Source organism: Coregonus clupeaformis, chromosome 14 (assembly GCF_020615455.1).
Source record: "Coregonus clupeaformis isolate EN_2021a chromosome 14, ASM2061545v1, whole genome shotgun sequence".
Lineage (NCBI taxonomy): Eukaryota > Metazoa > Chordata > Actinopteri > Salmoniformes > Salmonidae > Coregonus > Coregonus clupeaformis.
In genome coordinates, this window is record NC_059205.1 from 40,691,959 (window position 1) to 40,711,728 (window position 19,770).

At 42.5% G+C, this 19,770-nt stretch overlaps 1 protein-coding gene across 1 annotated transcript; it reads left to right on the plus strand.

Moving 5' to 3' along the window:
* The first annotated feature begins 254 nt into the window (after positions 1 to 254).
* On the plus strand, positions 255 to 16,765 carry LOC121581498 (laminin subunit gamma-2-like). The gene is made up of 22 exons (XM_041896997.2): positions 255 to 424; positions 2,373 to 2,546; positions 2,803 to 2,926; positions 3,040 to 3,164; positions 3,276 to 3,407; positions 3,760 to 3,949; positions 4,935 to 5,047; positions 5,325 to 5,540; positions 5,781 to 5,957; positions 9,455 to 9,688; positions 9,835 to 9,971; positions 11,178 to 11,334; positions 11,585 to 11,790; positions 11,941 to 12,020; positions 12,127 to 12,264; positions 12,436 to 12,580; positions 13,015 to 13,161; positions 13,427 to 13,541; positions 15,053 to 15,249; positions 15,543 to 15,704; positions 15,892 to 15,991; positions 16,145 to 16,765. Exons 1-22 carry the CDS (start codon positions 301 to 303, stop codon positions 16,396 to 16,398), a joined length of 3,447 nt encoding a protein of 1,148 aa, XP_041752931.2. The 5' UTR covers positions 255 to 300; the 3' UTR covers positions 16,399 to 16,765.
* Positions 16,766 to 19,770: the final 3,005 nt, after the last annotated feature.

A 19,770-nucleotide genomic window follows, 5' to 3' on the forward strand; every position in this document is an offset into this window, starting at 1 on the left:
ATGGAAACATTTCTGGAAAAATCCTGAGTGAGTGACTATTGATCATGCTGCATCAAACAACACTCTCCTTTATTCATGTCTTGACAATGTCCACAGTAGTGATACAGAGCCAGACATTTCCTGTGAGAGTGGGCACGGCCAGTGTTTGGCCTCTGAATCACACGTGAGTAGCCTTCCAGCTGTGAGACTGTACTCGACATGCCACAGCCTGCCTCGGGGGAGGTGTTAAAAGAAGCTTACCTGGGGATGTTGGGCAGAAGCATCAGGTGTAGCGGGCCTGTTTAGTTTGATTGTACTTATATGAGAATATTGATCTACTTAATTCCCATTAGATTTTCTGTGACCATGAAGAGCAGTTGGATATTTCTGTGTGGACTTTCTCTTTGTACCTGGTCTATCCAAGGAACCTACATATATGGAGGATGTGAGTGTTTAACTTGTTGTCTTTCCTCTCACTTTGCCTAATGAATAATATCAACATCCTAAATTATTTTAGTTATGTCTGCATATATAATCAGCCTTAAGCATTTTCAAATAGGTTGTTGCTCTTGAATTGGGGACAGGAATTTAGAATTATTTGACCTCTTTCAGACTCCGAGGAAAGGAGGTAGCCGACAAAAAACACAATTTTAGCTAATTGGCCTGCCTGCAGCAGTTGTTGTGTTCCTGTAAATCTATATTTGTGTTTTCTGTCTTTGTAGCTAAAGTAGATATCAAAATGACACATTTGATCTAAGGATATTTACCACAGGGATGCTTTTAGAAGAAAGGGGATTTATGATTGGAAGAAACATGATTGTACTACAGAGTTACAGAGACTATACTATATTACAGGGGCAGGGGGACCTGATCCTATTGTGGTCCTCTGTAGCTCAATTGGTAGAGCATGGCGCTTGTAACGCCAGGGTAGTGGGTTCGATCCCCGCGACCACCCAAACGTAAAAATGTATGCACACATGACTGTAAGTCGCTTTGGATAAAAGCGTCTGCTAAATGGCATATTATTATATTATTATTATTATTACTATAGTCTATGAAGGTCTCCGTAGATCTTGATGTGAAACTGGATATGTTTACTTGTGGTACTCTTAGCAAAGTCCTCAACACTTTCCTTACTGTGTGGTGCAGTGGTAAATATATCTAAAGTGACTTAGTCATGCGCGCATACATTTTACATACGGGTGGTCCCGGAAATCGAACCCACTATCCTGGTGTTGCAAGCATTATGCTCTACCAACGGAGCTACAGAGGACCACCCGTGATAAGGTGTGGCAGATATACATTTTGAATCAAGTTGCTGAGGTGAGATTTGTTGAGCCTTTTTTTTGTTGAGAGATTTGTTGAACCCTACCGACCTGGAAGCCCTGAATCACTGCATTGTTGATGGGTCTGTCCCAAATGGCACCCTATTCCCTAGATAGTGCACTACTATGGGCCCTTCCCAAAAGTAGTGCACTATATAGAAATAGGGTGCCATTTGGGATGTAGACAATAACTCATGTCTCCTCTTAGGGCAGCATTTCCCAAACTCGGTCCTGGGACCCCAATGGGTGCACATTTTGGTTTTTGCCCTAACACTACACAGCTGATTCAAATAATCAACTAATCATCAAGCTGTGATTATTTGAATCAACTGTGTAGTGCTAGAGCAAAAACCAAAACGTGCACCCCTTGGGGTTCCCAGGACCAAGTTTGGGAAATCCTGCCTTAGGGCGTGACGACTTGAGGTTCTGAGCTCCGTGTACCTTTCTATAATACCCCATCGACATAAACGGCTACATGCAGCAGCCTGTCAGCAGAGTTATCATTTAGTCCGTGAAAGGAGAATTTCATATCCTCAGGATAATTTATGCTTAGGAAAATGTTCATCAAATAATTGATGACGGAAAGTATTGGTTGGCTATGATGGTACAAACCATTACCATAGCAAACAAACAGACATTTGCTTGGTTGTAAACATGGTGTTGCCCACAGTGGGTGTGCTTGATATTAGAGTGAACATCTTTCGTCTCTCATTGCTTGGGAATTAGGTATTATGAGATCTGGGTCTGCTGACAGTGGTTTAAACAGTGGTTTAAACTTTACACCCCTATGAGAAAAGACTGAGGCTGTGCAACTCCCAACCCCCACTTACATTTTATAAAGATGGTAGCCTACATAATTATAAAAATGTTCTGTGTTGTGTTGACTGTCAAAGGGCTATATTTAACTCTTCATGGTCAAGAAGATTTGTGAGGGGAAGACTGCTTATCCCATAGCCTGGCAAATACACCCCAATTAATGTTTTTATGATTTTAGAAAAGGTTAGATCTCATCTAAAACACAGTTTTCACTTCACAAATGTCCCAACAATGTGTATTTCACCCCTGTAGCAGACATCTGTGAGTGCAATGGAAAGTCACGTTATTGCCTGCCAGACTCTGGTGGCCTCCATTGTGTGGACTGCCAAGACAACACTGAGGGAAGGCATTGTGAAAGGTGCAAGGAGGGATTTCACCACCAGAGGGCAGGAGACAGTTGTCTGCCGTGTAACTGCAGCCCTATAGGTGAGTGAACAGAACAGGACGGAACATGAAATGATAACAAAACCTGGGCCCGTATTCAAAAGCGTCTCCGAATAGGAGTTCTGATCTAGGGTCATTTTAGCCTTTTAGATCATAATGAGTAAGATGACAGGGGCAGGGGGACCTGATCCTAGATCAGTACTCTTACTCTGAGACTAAATGAATACGGCTCCTGGTGTATTTTAGAATGGTTTCCCAGATGTCCAGGTTGTGAGGTGATCTATGGTGTTTCTTCCAGGTTCTGTAGGCTCACACTGTGACAGTAGAGGACGCTGCAGCTGTAGAGCGGGAGCACATGGAGAGAAATGTGACCGATGTCTGAATGGAACACCGATCAGCTCAAATGGCTGTGCTGCTAATGGGTAAAACAAAGATCATTTCACTTTTTATCCACACTTTGTATTCCCTTCACTAAACCTTAATGTTGAGCTGTGGATTAGATAGATTGCTGACGATTCATGTATTTCTTGTGCAGTGGCCAGCTCACTGACAACTCAGTGACAGCTCAATCTCTACCTTGCTTTTGCTATGGACACTCGACTGAGTGCTCCACAGCCAAGGGATACTCAGTTCACACAATCACCTCAACCTTCGACGATGGTAAATTTACACCCATTCACCTGATCATAAAATAAACAGCAGTAATATATACACTAGTTCATTTGGTATAGTATCAGTAGCTTAAATGTCTTCCAATCTTCTGTTTTTCAGGGCCAGAGGGGTGGCGAGCTGCCACAGCTAATGGTGTGACCCCGTCTCAAGTCCACTTCCGCTGGTCCCCCACTCATCATGACATTGAGGTCATCTCCAAAGACATCCTGCCTGTTTACCTCTATGCCCCTGGTGAGAGCTGCTTTCTCTGCTCTCTGCTATTGATATTGATCCCTCACTGCCTTACTCAGGAGAAACTTTGTCTGCATCCCAAATGGAAACCTTTTCCCTAAATAGTGCACTACTTTTGACCAGGGACGATAGGGCTCTGGTCAAAAGTATTGCACTATATTGAAAATTGGATGCCATTTGGATGCATCCTATGCTTCAACTCCACAAAAAATAATGGGGGAAGTATGAAAGTATGCAATATTATAGTGAGTACTGGATGTGTTACACCACACGCCTCACCATACAGTCACCATTCATCTTTTATTATGATCCTAAAATAATCTGGTTTTCTTTCTTATTTTGTGATGGCTAGACTCTTACCTGGGCAACCAGGAGCTGAGCTACGGTCAGAACCTGTCCTTCTCCCTGAGGCTGGACCGAGGGGTTCGCCACCCGTCCACGGCTGATGTGGTGCTGGAGGGATCTGGGCTGAGCGTGGCAGCTTCCCTGGGAGACCTGAGGACCATCGTTCCCTGTGGACAGAAGATCACCTACACATTCAGGTTGGAATCACCCAGAGCACTGTGCCAGACAGATAAGCTTGATTTTAACGTTAAGCAAAATGTAAAGTTATAAACTTTTTTTAAACTACTGTTCCCTGAAGGAAGGAAAGAAGATACAACACATAGCTATGGGGGTCTCGCGAGAGAAATTGCGTATCCCCATAGCTGTGTATCCCCATAGCTGTGTGTTGTACCGAGTGTACTGACTGATAGGGAACAGTCTGTCTCAGGGCAGGTACAAACTTAATTTGATCTGCGGGAGATAAGTATGCAGGTGTGGTGGATAGTGAGATGGATGCCAAAGACATAACAATTAGAGACGATTTCACATAGTGGATGTGGAGTGTGAAGGGGTCAATGTTTATCTCACACAACTGATTGAATGTAAAAGCTTAATAACAGTTAGTAAGCCAGAGGGTCATCTGCTTGTCTGATTCAAATTAATTACAATTAAGGGGAAAATGGCTAGTTGCCAAGCAGCTTATCTTTAATGGTCAAATCCAATCCTGTCTACTACAACAAACCGCACCATACCAGGACTGGGGTCAATTCGAATTGAAGGCAGTCAATTCCGGAATTGATTTTAATAAAATAAAATAAAAACGTTTAAAATAAATAGTTTCTGGTCCTCAGTTTATTTAGAAGTCATTGAACATTTTCACATCTTTAATTGTTATTTAAGTTTACTTCCTGAATAAACTGTATTCAATTCTAATTGACCCAAGCCCTGCACCATACAACACATTATTGTGACCAATATAGTAGCCTAATACAGTAACAACACAATTTTTTGCTTGCGTAAATACATATGTTTCCATATTTATTCTCATATTCATTATAGCTACAATATATTTGCAGGAATAATTACATAGTAATAAGGAAATGGTGGTGTAAAGTGTGACTGTGAAATACTCATGTTTCCTCAGGCTTTATGAATCTGTGCACTTCTTAGGTAAACATAGCATGCTTTGTCTTTCATTCTCAGACTGGATGAGCAACAGAGCAGTAAATGGAGGCCCCTCCTTTCATCTTTCCAGTTTCAAACACTCCTCCAGAATCTGACTGACATCAAAATCCGTGGGACATTTGGAGAAAATGGTCAGTGCTTATTTTTGTATCTCTCAGATTATGAGATTGGTTACTGTGTACATAAACAGATCCTTGGTGTTACTCCTTCTCCTGAATATGTTGTTGTAAATAAGTACTTTGGAACTGTTTTAAATCTAGTTTATTTCAGTAGTTGTTTTTTTTTTTAGAATGTAATCTTTCTAAATCAGTTATAAAAAATGACAGTTGTACACATCCTCATCACATTGCCTTGTCTTTATCTTTTGTCAATCACTCAATAAAAAGCTATGCTTACTGTCCTCTGTAGGGCGTGGTTACCTTGACAACGTGCATATGGAGTCTGCCCGTCGAGGTGCCGGGTCCCCAGCTGCATGGGTACAGAAATGTAGCTGCCCAGTGGGATATGAGGGCCAGTTCTGTGAGAAGTGTGCTGCAGGGTATAAAAGAAGTTCCCCAAGCAAAGGTCCATACAGCTCCTGTGAGCCCTGCAGCTGTAGAGGAGGAAGCTGTGACTCTGAAACAGGTCGGTGACATTTGAACTTTGTCCAAGTGTTACTGTATGTTTGTCTTAATAGATTTTGTTATTTTGCTGTTAATGATGAGATTTGGGACAAAGCTCCTTTTGCAATATGCACTTCCCTGTATAAGTTATAGTTATAGACATGTTCAAATCAATGCTTGAAATATAATGTTTATTTGTTGTGAAAATGAATTTGAACATGCACTAAAGTGATATGTGATTTTGTGTTGTGTTGTTCCACAGGAGACTGTTACTCTGCAGATGAGACCCCTGGTCGCCGAACCTGCCCGCCAGGGTATTATAATGATCCTGCCCAGCCACAGTCCTGTCTGAAGTGTCCCTGTCCCAATGGAGGTGCCTGCTCTGTGAGCCCAGGATTCCTTAAGGTCAAGTGTGACCTCTGTCCACCTGGCACCACTGGTGAGTCACAGTCACAAATGGCACCCTATTCCCTATATTGTGCACTTGGGTCCTGGTCAAAAGTAGTGCACTATATAGGGAATAGGGTACCATTTGGGACGCAACCACTGTCACAGACCATTGCTGTTAGATGGAATAGACTATTAGGGCATTCATCTTTCAATGTCAGCTTCAGTTGAAGTCGGAAGTTTACATACACTTAGGTTGGAGTCATTAGAACTTGTTTTTCAACCACTCCACACATTTCTTGTTAACAAACTATAGTTTTGGCAAGTCGGTTAGGACATCTACTTTGTGCATGACACAAGTAATTTTTCCAACAATTGTTTACAGACAGATTATTTAACTTATAATTCACTGTATCACAATTCCAGTGGGTCAGAAGTTTACATACACTAAGTTGACTGTGCCTTTAAACAGCTTGGAAAATTCCAGAAAATGATGTCATGGCTTTAGAAGCTTCTGATAGGCTAATTGACATCATTTGAGTCAATTGGAGGTGTACCTGTGGATGTATTTCAAGGCCTACCTTCAAACCCAGGGCCTCTTTGCTTGACATCATGGGAAAATAAAAGAAATCAGGCAAGACCTCAGAAAATATTTTGTAGACCTCCACAAGTCTGGTTAATCCTTGGGAGCAATTTCCAAACCCCTGAAGGTACCACGTTCATCTGTACAAACAATAGTACGCAAGTATAAACACCATGGGACCACGCATCCGTCATACCGCTCAGGAAGGAGACGCGTTCTGTCTCCTAGAGATGAACGTACTTTGATGCGAAAAGTGCAAATCAATCCCAGAACAACAGCAAAGGACCTTGTGAAGATGCTGGAGGAAACAGGTACAAAAGTATCTATATCCACAGTAAAACGAGTCCTATATCGACATAACCTGAAAGGCACCTCAGCAAGGAAGAAGCCACTGCTCCAAAACCGCCATAAAAAAGCCAGACTACGGTTTGCAACTGCACATGGGGACAAAGATTGTACTTTTTGGAGAAATGTCCTCTGGTCTGATGAAACAAAAATAGAACTGTTTGGCCATAATGACCGTCGTTATGTTTGGAGGAAAAAGGTGGTTGCTTGCAAGCTGAAGAACACCATCCCAACCGTGAAGCACGGGGGTGGCAGCATCATGCTGTGGGGGTGCTTTGCTGCAGGAGGTACTGGTGCACTTCACAAAATAGATGGCATCATGAGGAAGGAAAATTACGTGGATATATTGAAGCAACATCTCAAGACATCAGTCAGGAAGTTAAAGCTTGGTCGCAAATGGGTCTTCCAAATGGACAATGACCCCAAGCATACTTCCAAAGTTATGGCAAAATGACTTAAGGACAATAAAGTCAAAGTATTGGAGTGGCCATCACGAAGCCCTGACCTCAATCCTATAGAACATTTGTGGGCAGAACTGAAAAAGCTTGTGCGAGCAAGGAGGCTTACAAACCTGACTCAGTTTCACCAGCTCTGTCAGGAGGAATGGGCCAAAATTCAACCAACTTATTGTGGGAAGCTTGTGGAAGACTACCCGAAACGTTTGACCCAAGTTAAACAATTTAAAGGCAATGCTACCAAATACTAATTGAGTGTATGTAAACTTCTGACCCACTGGGAATGTGATGAAAGAAATAAAAGCTGAAATTAATCATTCTCTCTACTATTATTCTGACATTTCACATTCTTAAAATAAAGTGGTGATCCTAACTGACCTAAGACAGGGAATTTTTACTAGGATTAAATGTCAGGAATTGTGAAAAACTGAGTTTAACTGTATTTGGCTAAGGTGTATGTAAACTTCTGACTTCAACTGTATTTGCACATTATATACAGTACCAGTCAAAAGTTTGGACACAGCTACTCATTCAAGGGTTTTTCTTTATTTTTGACTATTTTCTACATTGTAGAATAATAGTGAAGACATCAAAACTATGAAATAAGACATATGGAATCATGTAGTAACCAAAAAAGTGTTAAACAAATCAAAATATAAACTAGCCACCCTTTGTCTTGATGACAGCTTTGCACACTCTTGGCATTCTCTGAACCAGCTTCATGAGGAATGCTTTTCCAACAGTCTTGAAGAGGTTCCCACATATGCTAAGCACTTGTTGGCTGCTTTTCCTTCACTCTGTGGTCCAAATCATCCCAAACCATCTCAATTGGGTTGAAGTCGGGTGATTGTGGAGGCCAGGTCATCTGATGCAGCACTCCATCCCTCTCCATGGTCAAATAGCCCTTACACAGCCTGGAGGTGTGTTTTGGGTCATTGTCCTGTTGAAAAACAAATTATAGTCCCACTAAGCGCAAACCAGATGGGATGGCATATTGCTGCAGAATGCTGTAGTAGCCATGCTGGTTAAGTGTGCCTTGAATTCTAAAAAAATCACTGACAGTGTCACCAGCAAAGCACCCCCACACCATCACACCACCTCCTCCACGCTTCATGGTGGGAACAACACATGCAGAGATCATCCATTCACCTACTCTGTGTCTCAGAAAGACACGGTGGTTGCAACCAAAACTCTCAAATTTGGACTCATCAGACCAAAGGACAGATTTCCACCGGTCTAATGTCCATTGCGTGTGTTTCTTGGCCCAAGCAAGTCTCTTCTTCTTATTGGTGTCCTTTAGTAGTGGTTTCTTTGCAGCAATTCGACCATGAAGGCCTGAATCACACAGTCTCCTCTGAACAGTTGATGTTGAGATGTGTCTGTTACTTGAACACTGTGAAGCATTTATTTGGGCTGCAATCTGAGGTGCAGTTAACTCTAATGAACTTATCCTCTGCAGCAGAGGTAACTCTGGGCCTTCCTTTCCTGTGGTGGTCCTCATGAGAGCCAGTTTCATCATAGTGCTTAATGGTTTTTGCGACTGCACTTGAAGAAACTTTCAAAGTTCTTGAAATGTTCTGGATTGACTGACCTTCATGTCTTAAAGTAATGATGGTCTGTCGTTTCTCTTTGCTTATTTGAGCTGTTCTTGCCATAATATGGATTTGGTCTTTTACCGAATAGGGCTATCTTCTGTATACCACCCCTACCTTGTCAAACCACAACTGATTGGCTCAAACGCATTAAGAAGGAAAGAAATTCCACAAATTAACTTTTAACAAGGCACACCTGTTAATTGAAATGCATTCCGGGTGACTACCTCATGAAGCTGGTTGAGAGAATGCCAAAAGTGTGCAAAGCTGTCATCAAGGCAAAGGGTGGCTACTTTGAAGAATCTCAAATATAAAATATATTTTGATTTGTTTAACACTTTTTTGGTTACTACATGATTCCATATGTGTTATTTCATCGTTTTGATGGCTTCACTATTATTCTACAATGTAGAAAATAGTAAAAATAAAGAAAAACCCTTGAATGAGTAGGTGTGTCCAAACTTTTGACTGGTACTGTATGTACAGTGTGTGTGTGTGTGTGTGTGTATATATATATATATATATATATATTTCATATTGTACCTACCTCTTCCTCCCTCCTCACTCTCAACAGGCTCACGTTGCCACACCTGCCAGGATGGTTTCTATGGTGATCCCTTGGGAGAAGATGGCGTCCAGAGGCCTTGTCGGCACTGCCAGTGCAACGGGCACATGGACACCAACACTGTCCGTAGCTGTGACCCACGGACAGGGGAGTGCCTGAAATGCCTAAATCATACCACTGGCTTCTTCTGTGAGAGCTGTCTGGAGGGCTATCACCACAGCATCCCATCAGAGGCATGCAAATGTAAAGACAGCACCTTGTTCGCTCCCCATATCCAGCTCTTTCACACTTAGACATGTGACACATAGCTCCTCCTTTAAATTCCAACAGTTAAATATTGTCTACAATATTATATACATTTTAACAATTGTTTTCATTTTGCGGTCTAGCTTGTGGCTGCAATTCCCAAGGCTCTCTGTACAACAAATGCAGTAACCAGGGCCAGTGTTCATGCAGGGAAGGCTTTGAAGGTCTGAAGTGCCAGCATTCTGCATGTCCCTCCTGCTTCAACCTTGTCAAGACCAAGGTAAAACCCACTGGGATTATTTGATCAATGCCTCATCTTTCCATTGAGGTCAAACATGTCACAGTGCTCTCTTCAATGATTAAATGGCAGCACTGTGTTCATCCCAAATGGCACCCTATTCCCTATATACAGGCCCTGGTCAAAAGTACTACTCTATAAAGAGAATAGGATGCCATTTGAGACGTAGATGCAATAACTGGTCCAGAAATTAGGCTACAGGCTGTGATATTTATCCTGGCTTCACTGTGCTCACCCTGTCGCTGATTCAACATCCTTAAAGCTTAGTGGGTTAATGAAGGAATAGCTAGAATGTTGGTATGAAAGGAAGAGGTTTACAGAGTTGTGATCTGGCATCAGTATTTCTTACAAGAGAATAATTCACAAGGTCCTCTCAGTAAATATAGCCTACTACCACCTGGGAGGAGAAAGTACTTGCCAGATAAATGAAAGAGTTGTGTTGGGGTGCAAACACCACGTAATCTGGAGCTGCTCGGACTGTATCCCAAATGACACCCTATTCCATATATAGTGCACTACTTTCGACCAGAACCCTATGGGCCCTGGTCAAAAGTAGCGCACTAAATAGGGAATAGAGTGTCATTTGGGGTGCTCCCTGTCCTCAGGATGTAGTGTGGAAGGAATTACAAGGAGCACTATGTGAAGCATTGAAACACAACAGTTAACCTATGAAGTTATTTCATTATCATAACACCTTGCAGGGTTTGAATTTACTGCTCCATCTCACACTTTGCCTCTAATTACATATTCTGAATGTAATATATTGTCCTACAGTATAGTAAAGCAGAGGTATATGTATATATTTTTTGTAAACCTTTAATTAGTATTGCTAACCCAGACCCAAATAGTTTGTGAATGCTGGCCTCCAGCCAGCTATCTTTTTGGGGACTCCGTAAAAACACGCCACTTTGATGCAGCTACGACCGGAAGTGACTTTTCGTAGCAGGTTAGGAGAGCATTTTTGCTAACCCTAACCCTTTTCCTAACCTTAACCTAATTCTCCTAACCTGCTACGTTAATTCTCCTAACCTGCTGCGTAAGTTCTTCTAACGAAAAAGTCACTTCCGGTCGTAGCTATATCAAAGTGGCGTGTTATTAGGGAATCTCATATTCTTGTCTATCACCAGAGATGAACCTTTCATAAGCCCTTTTTAAAGCTTTCCTATCCCGTTGGGTAATGTGTTGCAGATGGCGGGGTACACTCATAAACTGCAGGAGATAGAAACTATTTTTACGGGCATGGAGAGTGGCAGTCTGCCAGTTAACAACGCCCAGATGGAGAAAGCCATAAGAGCAGCAGAGGACATAGTCACAGACCTGCAAAGGAATGCACAGACACTCTCTGGTAAGTCATACATAAATGGTTATACAACGTAGATACTTAAAGTGTCAGAGGATCACTCATTTGCTAATGAATCAACATATATTAAAACCATTCAGGATAGTTATCAGGCATCTGAAACATGGTGAAGCACCGTCCATGTACTGTGTCTCTGTCACACCCCAACGTATCTCACACTCAATTTGTGATGCATTTGGTTTAGAAAGTGCGAGGCAGATCTCATGTTGGTGGTTTGTTTTGTTCTATTGAATAGAATCAGAGAAAGACTTACAGGCCCGGCTCTCAGACATCAGTGCAACCCAGCTGAGTGAAGGCAGAGACATCCAGGCGATCTCCAACACCATCGACAACATCAAGCTGCAGGACCAGAAGTACCAACGTCAGGTATCTGATGTCCAGAGACTCATCAGCGATGTGCGGCGCAAACTAGAAGAGGCAAGATTCAACATCAAACAAGCTGTGAGTAATACAATAGTACAGTAGTATTCTACTTTTGTCACTGATGTCATTGTCATCAAATAAGGAGAGAGTAAGGAGAGACAAATATATCCAAATGTATGCTTGTTAATGATCCATTACATTAGTGTTTACCTTCCACCCCCATGTTAGGAATTCCCCTTAGGTGATGCAGAGGCGGGCACGGACACCCTCTCTTCTCTGGTTCAGAGAGCAACAGACCTGGCTGAAAAGTTAGTACTGCACCCCTCCATATCACATTCATACAGACTGAAGAATCCCATGTTAGAAAATGACTTGTGGTGCTATGGATGACTCAATGTTGTGACTGTTTATTAGACACCAGAGCAAAGCGGGGACAGTGGAGAAGGCAGCAAACAGTGCCCTTGCAAAGTCAGAGAAGTCCCTGGCACTCATGAGATCTGTCATGACAGGGGAAAACAAGATCAAGGAGCTTATCAGTGATCTCAAAACCAAGTAAGAAACTCATATCTTCATACAGTACAATACCCATGATCTACTGTGAAAATACAGTAGAGGATATATCCTCTACTACCAGCCATGTAATGATCTCCATAATAACATAATTGATGAACCGTTGTTGTTAGATTGATGATGAGATTAACCCTTAGATTTTTCTCTGGTCAGGTATGATGAGAACTCAGCCCAGGTGAAGGCCATGGAGAGCCTGGCCACTCGCCTGAGCAGCTCTGCCCGAGATGAGAGCAGGATGGCAACTAACACTCTGGAGCAGATAGCCTCCCTGGAGCTGGGAATCCCTGGTCCTCTCAAGGTACTGAGCAGAACAGGCCTCTCATCAGGCTCATTTCTCTCAGGTCTCTATTTGGTGACTACTCCCAGGTCATGTCTTTTGAGGTATCTTTAAAATTATAATAAGCATACATTGGAAATCAAGGAGAGAAAAAAAACATTCAATTTCAACACCTTTCACTATGAACATTATGAAATCATTGTTTCTAACTATTGGCAGCTGAACCTGTCTCAAGGCATGTCTGTAAAGCTAGATCTCTAAATTGTTTCCTTGCTATGCTACATTTAAACATAACAAAGCAATTAATGATCAAGAACATGAGTCATCAAAAATTACGACATAATTAAAACCTGGCTGGTGAGGAATCTAGGGCAGTTCTCCACAGATTTGTAAGCATATGTAATTACACTTGCACAACACACGGAGTCTGACTGAGCTTCTTTTTCTGGCAAAAGGACATTGACGGTGTGGTGGCCAAAATGGCTGGCCTGAGAGAACGGGTGGAGAAGGACCTCATAGGGTACCAGGCACTGCAAGAGGACACCCAGGAGGACAAGGCCGCAGTAGAGGATCTCCTGGCCCAGGGGAAGGCAGCTCAACAGGTACACTAGAGGCCTTTCACTATTCACTCGTCAACATTTAGACATTTTAGACATTTTTATGTAGGATTGGTAGTATATAAAATATTATTACTTATATTCCAACTTCAAAGGTTTCTGAGAACTATTTTCATGCGACCTCTGAAATGCACTATTAGATTATCCAACTGAACTATTTAAATAGTGTATAATTAGCTTATGACTTCACTAAACCTTATGAATGGTAATAACTGACACAGTGTTGATTGTTGGCATTTCTCTCCTACAGAAATATGACCAGCTCCTTGACAGAGCAAATGCTGCGAAGGCTGACACAGAACTGGCCCTGAAGGATATCACAGATAATATTGATGGGGTGGATAATGTACTGGAGATGCTAAGAGGTATGAAAAGCCTTTCATATTTCTATAGGTCTTATTCCCACTACAGCACAGTAGAAATATTAATGAACTATCAGCATTTTATCTGACAAGGCTGGTCCACATATTAGAAAAGCAGTTACACAGCAACTATAATTATATCTCAGAGCTTTTACATTGAGTGTAAAAAAACATTAAGGACACCTGCTCTTTCCATGACATAGACTGATAAGGTAAATCCAGCTGAAAGCTATGATCTCTTATTGATGTCACTGTTGTTAAATCCACTTCAACCAGTGTAGATGAAGGGGAGGAGACAGGTTAAAGAAAGGAATTTCAAGCCTTGAGACAATTGAGACATGGATTGTGTATGTGTGCCATTCAGATGGTGAATGGGCAAGACAAAATATTTAAGTGCCTTTGAAAGGGGTATGGTAGTAGGTGCCAGGCCAAGCGCACCAGTTTGTGTCAAGAACTGCAACGCTGCTGGTTGTTTTCACGCTCACCAGTGTCCTGTGTGTATCAAGAATGGTCCACCACCCAAAGGACATCCAGCCAACTTAACACAACTGTGGGAAGCATTGGAGTCAACATGGGCCAGCATCCCTGTGGAACGCTTTTGACACCTTGTAGAGTCCTTGCCCCGACGAATTGAGGCTGTTCTGAGGGCAAAAGGGGGTGCAATTCAATATTAGGAAGGTGTCCTTAATGTTCTGTGCACTCAGTGTATTTCTCAGTTTAATCAATAATGAAATTCAACAGCACTACAGGCAGTTACAGTAGGTGAAAGTTTATCATTAAAATGTTATTTTACTTTTCACCAAAAACAATGATTCTCTCACCTAGAAAGCGTTTAACATATTTATTACATAGTATCTACGACATAGCAAGGCAAATATATTTCAAACGGTATAACTATTCATAGGTTGCACCTCCGTCACATCATGTCATTGTTATGAATGTTCTCCAAGCCGCGCTCTACCGGTGACGCAATAGTGGTGCCCTAAAGTTGTGATAAGCCCAGTCATTCTGGACGGAAGCTAATGACAGTTTAGTCTAAATTACTATTACAATTGCCTGGAAATACGATTAAATTGCTAAAGTAGTCAAATGTTTAGTAGGAAACAACTTTGCCAGCATTATCATGTTGTCAAATTTACTTTAGACAGATGGCAATGTTGTCATTAGCTAGCAAAGTTCGTAAAAAATAGCTAGCAATGCTAACGTTAGTTAGCTAGAATCCTCCCCTCAATCTTAGCTAGCTGGCTAACGTTATACTGCATCTAAAGTCAATCTGGTGACATCAAAAGGTTGTCCTTCTAATTATTTGTCTCCATTTGAATGGCATTGTATTTCCAAGCCACTGTGATGCACTTTTGCTGAGATCTCCATCAATGCATTGAGTAGAATTCTCAGTTTGGCATCAGTCCAAAACGAATGTTGAAAACAATATTGTGACGAAACATGCAACCCATGAATAGACATACATGCCAGAAAACACTGATGGTTATGTCTGAGTCTCTTGTATTCTGCAGGGTTTGATGGCCAGATCAACAAGAACAAGACTTTGGCCGACGAGGCCATAAAGAAACTCCCTGGCATCAACGCCACCATTCATCAAGCTGTTGGCAACAACTCAGAGACCCTATTCATCATAGGCAGTGTGTCTGTAGACTACAATGATGCACTGGGCACTGTCAGCAGCCTGGAAGCTGTGGTCTCTCGACTGGAGGTACCTTAACAGACCCCTTCCTTTCAATAGAAATATCCAACTGGGGTTCATATGATAATCCACAGCTTGTGCCTTTAGCTAGAAGCTCTAGAAGGAGAATGTCAGTTGGGCAAAACAATGAGGTTAATGTCTCGAGTCACTTATGCTTATGAGTCTATTTGATTCCAGACATGGCCTATTCACAACCAAAATACTAAAATCTTAGGTTACCAGGCATGATTCCAAATGTATTTTACAAAGCACACATGGAAACTTCAAGATGAGCTCATTTGACTGTTTCTTGATCTCCGCAGGGAATGTCCGGCTCGTTACCAGTTCCTCCTGCTGGTCTGTTGAAGGACGCCACTAAGCTGAAAGAGGACGTGCAGGGACTGCAGAAGCAGGCAGTGGCCACCGTGGCCAAAGTGGCATCAGAGAGGGCCAACGCTGAGATACAGATAGACAGAGCTGCAGAGGTCCGTTTCAGTGTGATGCTCTCAGACATAACATGCTATACCTAAACAAACCTTGGTCAATGTAAAGGCTTGACGTGAAACACTCCAGTACACCACTCCAGTACACACAAATGGTTCTTAAAATAAATAGATTTTTTCCCAATTAAAGGTCTGTTTTTAATGCTTTGTAATGTACTTTCCTCATCAGGCTTTATTGGGAGCAACTGGTGCTTACAACAATGCCAAGCACATCAGAGACGCTGTGGGCGAAACACTCCTGGTCATCAATAACCTTCTGAGCATGATCGGTATGTTCCACCAACTACAAACAGCTAACTCACACAAAACAAAGTCACTTGTATTTTTGTCTTATTGCCGCATCATCCCATCTTCATATGACCACTGTTTTATGACATTATTATGAAGTTTGTTGGTGCTGACAATTGGTACTCTCCTAACAGGTAATCCAGGCAGTGTGGACGAGGAGAGGCTAGGTGAGTTGGAGCAGTCCATCGCCAGCGCTCGTGGCCAGGTTAACCAGCAGCTACGGCCTCGACTGCAGGACCTGGAAGAGAAGGAGGCCGGCCAGAGGACCAAGTTGACTGGCCTCAACCTAGATATTGATATGGTCCTGGACGACATCAGGAACTTGGAGGACATCCGTGCGAACATCCCTAAGGGCTGCTTCAACTCCCCACCTATTGAGAGACCTTAATCCCCAACTATTGAGCGATCTAAGTTTACGTACCAAATGGCACCCTATTCCCTATATAATGCACAACTTTTGACCAGGGCCCATAAGGCTCTAGTCAAAACGTAGTGCACTATATAGGGAATAAGGTGCCATTTGGGACACAGATTTAGAGTCTGAATTTATGATGGTATTATGTGAGAGAAAAATGAGTGTTTAACTAAATGTATGTATAACTGTCTGCCCCCCCAAAAAAATCTGTGACATTTTCAGACACGAGGAGCAATATTTTGTCAATGGTAATGCGATATTTTCAGTGATCTAGTAAGTGTTAAAAACAATGTATTTTCTGTTGTATTCTGTAAAATAAACTGCAATATTTATTCCTTAACGTCATAAACCAGGTGCTACTAAATGCAACACACACAATTAATTAATTAATGTCAATTAATGTGGATGTGTTTCATGTGAGAGAAAAAAGCAATATCCTTTTGCTTTTCAACAAGGGAATTACTAACAATGTAAGCAACTACAAAATATATTAGTTTATTTTGGAGGTATTGAAATACTCAGAATATATGTTATATTGTGTCAGTCCAATCAGTCCACAGTCTAAGATGACAAAATACTAATAATTTCCAACCCAGATCTGAAAGTGGAATCATATTACATAGGATTCCCAAAAATATACATTACCGCTCAAAAGTTTTAGAACACCTACTCATTCAAGGGTTTTTCTTTATTTTTACTATTTTCTACATTGTAGAATAATAGTGAAGACATCAAAACTATGAAATAACACACATGGAATCATGTAGTAACCAAAAAAGTGTTAAACAAATCAAAATATATGTTATACACTGCTCAGAAAATAAAGGGAACACTAAAATAACATATCCTAGATCTGAATGAATGAAATAATCGTATTAAATACTTTTTTCTTTACATAGTTGAATGTGCTGACAACAAAATCACACAAAAATTATCAATGGAAATCAAATTTATCAACCCATGGAGGTCTGGATTTGGAGTCACCCTCAAAATTTAAGTGGAAAACCACACTACAGGCTGATCCAACTTTGATTTAATGTCCTTAAAACAAGTCAAAATGAGGCTCAGTAGTGTGTGTGGCCTCCACGTGCCTGTATGACCTCCCTACAACGCCTGGGCATGCTCCTGATGAGGTGGCGGATGATCTCCTGAGGGATCTCCTCCCAGACCTGGACTAAAGCATCCGCCAACTCCTGGACAGTCTGTGGTGCAACGTGGCGTTGATGGATGGAGCGAGACATGATGTCCCAGATGTGCTCAATTGGATACAGGTCTGGGGAACGGGCGGGCCAGTCCATAGCATCAATGCCTTCCTCTTGCAGGAACTGCTGACACACTCCAGCCACATGAGGTCTAGCATTGTCTTGCATTAGGAGGAACCCAGGGCCAACCGCACCAGCATATGGTCTCACAAGGGGTCTGAGGATCTCATCTCGGTACCTAATGGCAGTCAGGCTACCTCTGGCGAGCACATGGAGGGCTGTGCGGCCCCCCAAAGAAATGCCACCCCACACCATGACTGACCCACCGCCAAACCGGTCATGCTGGAGGATGTTGCAGGCAGCAGAATGTTCTCCACGGCGTCTCCAGACTGTCACGTCTGTCACATGTGCTCAGTGTGAACCTGCTTTCATCTGTGAAGAGCACAGGGCGCCAGTGGCGAATTTGTCAATCTTGGTGTTCTCTGGCAAATGCCAAACGTCCTGCACAGTGTTGGGCTGTAAGCACAACCCCCACCTGTGGACGTCGGGCCCTCATACCACCCTCATGGAGTCTGTTTCTGACCGTTTGAGCAGACACATGCATATTTGTGGCCTGCTGGAGGTCATTTTGCAGGGCTCTGGCAGTGCTCCTCCTGCTCCTCCTTGCACAAAGGCGGAGGTAGCGGTCCTGCTGCTGGGTTGTTGCCCTCCTACGGCCTCCTCCACGTCTCCTGATGTACTGGCCTGTCTCCTGGTAGCGCCTCCATGCTCTGGACACTACGCTGACAGACACAGCAAACCTTCTTGCCACAGCTCGCATTGATGTGCCATCCTGGATGAGCTGCACTACCTGAGCCACTTGTGTGGGTTGTAGACTCCGTCTCATGCTACCACTAGAGTGAAAGCACCGCCAGCATTCAAAAGTGACCAAAACATCAGCCAGGAAGCATAGGAACTGAGAAGTGGTCTGTGGTCACCACCTGCAGAACCATTCCTTTATTGGGGGTGTCTTGCTAATTGCCTATAATTTCCACCTGTTGTCTATTCCATTTGCACAACAGCATGTGAAATTTATTGTCAATCAGTGTTGCTTTCCTTGTGGACAGTTTGATTTCACAGAAGTGTGATTGACTTGGAGTTACATTGTGTTGTTTAAGTGTTCCCTTTATTTTTTTGAGCAGTATATTTTAAATTCTTCAAATAGCCACCCTTTGCCTTGATGACAGCTTTGCACACTCTTGGCATTCTCTCAACCAGCTTCATGAGGTAGTCACCTGGAATGCATTTCAATTAACAGGTGTGCCTTGTTAAAAGTTAATTTGTGGAATTTCTTTCCTTAATGCGTTTGAGCCAATCAGTTGTGTGGTGACAAGGTAGGGGGGGTATACAGAAGATAGCCCTATTCGGTAAAGTTTCTTCAAGTGCAGTCGCAAAAACCATCAACCGCTATGATGAAACTGGCTCTCATGAGGACCGCCACAGGAATGGAAGACCCAGAGTTACCTCTGCTGCGGAGGTAAGTTAATTAGAGTTACCAGCCTCAGAAATTGCAGCCCAAATTAAATGCTTCACAGAGTTCAAGTAACAGACACATCTCAACATCAACTTTTCGAGGAGACTGTGTGAAGCAGGCCTTCATAGTCAAATTGCTGCAAAGAAACCACTACTAAAGGACACCAATAAGAAGAAGAGACTTGTTTGGGCCAAGAAACACGAGCAATGGACATTAGACCGATGGAAATGTGTCCTTTGGTCTGGAGTCCAAATTGGAGACTTTTGGTTCCAACCGGCGTGTCTTTGTGAGACGCAGAGTAGGTGAACGGATGATCTCTGCATGTGTGGTTCCCACTGTGAAGCATGGTGGAGGAGGTGTGATGGTGTGGGGGTGCTTTGCTGGTGACACTGTCTGTGATGTATTTAGAATTCAAGGCACACTTAACCAGTATGGCTACCACAGCATTCTGCAGCGATACACCATCCCATCTGGTTTGCGCTTAGTGGGACTATCATTTGTTTTTCAACAGGACAATGACCCAACACACCTCCAGGATGTGTAAGGGCTATTTGACCAAGAAGGAGAGTGATGGAGTGCTAAATCAGATGACCTGGTCTCCACAATCACCCTACCTCAACCCAATTGAGA

Bases quoted from the DNA above. Each gene is read 5' to 3' on its own strand.
- LOC121581498 (XM_041896997.2), top strand. From the start codon at position 301: ATGAGAATATTGATCTACTTAATTCCCATTAGATTTTCTGTGACCATG. The intron at 12,581-13,014 runs GTACTGAGCAGA...TTCTGGCAAAAG, and splicing joins GAATCCCTGGTCCTCTCAAG to GACATTGACGGTGTGGTGGC. The intron at 13,542-15,052 runs GTATGAAAAGCC...TGTATTCTGCAG, and splicing joins TGTACTGGAGATGCTAAGAG to GGTTTGATGGCCAGATCAAC.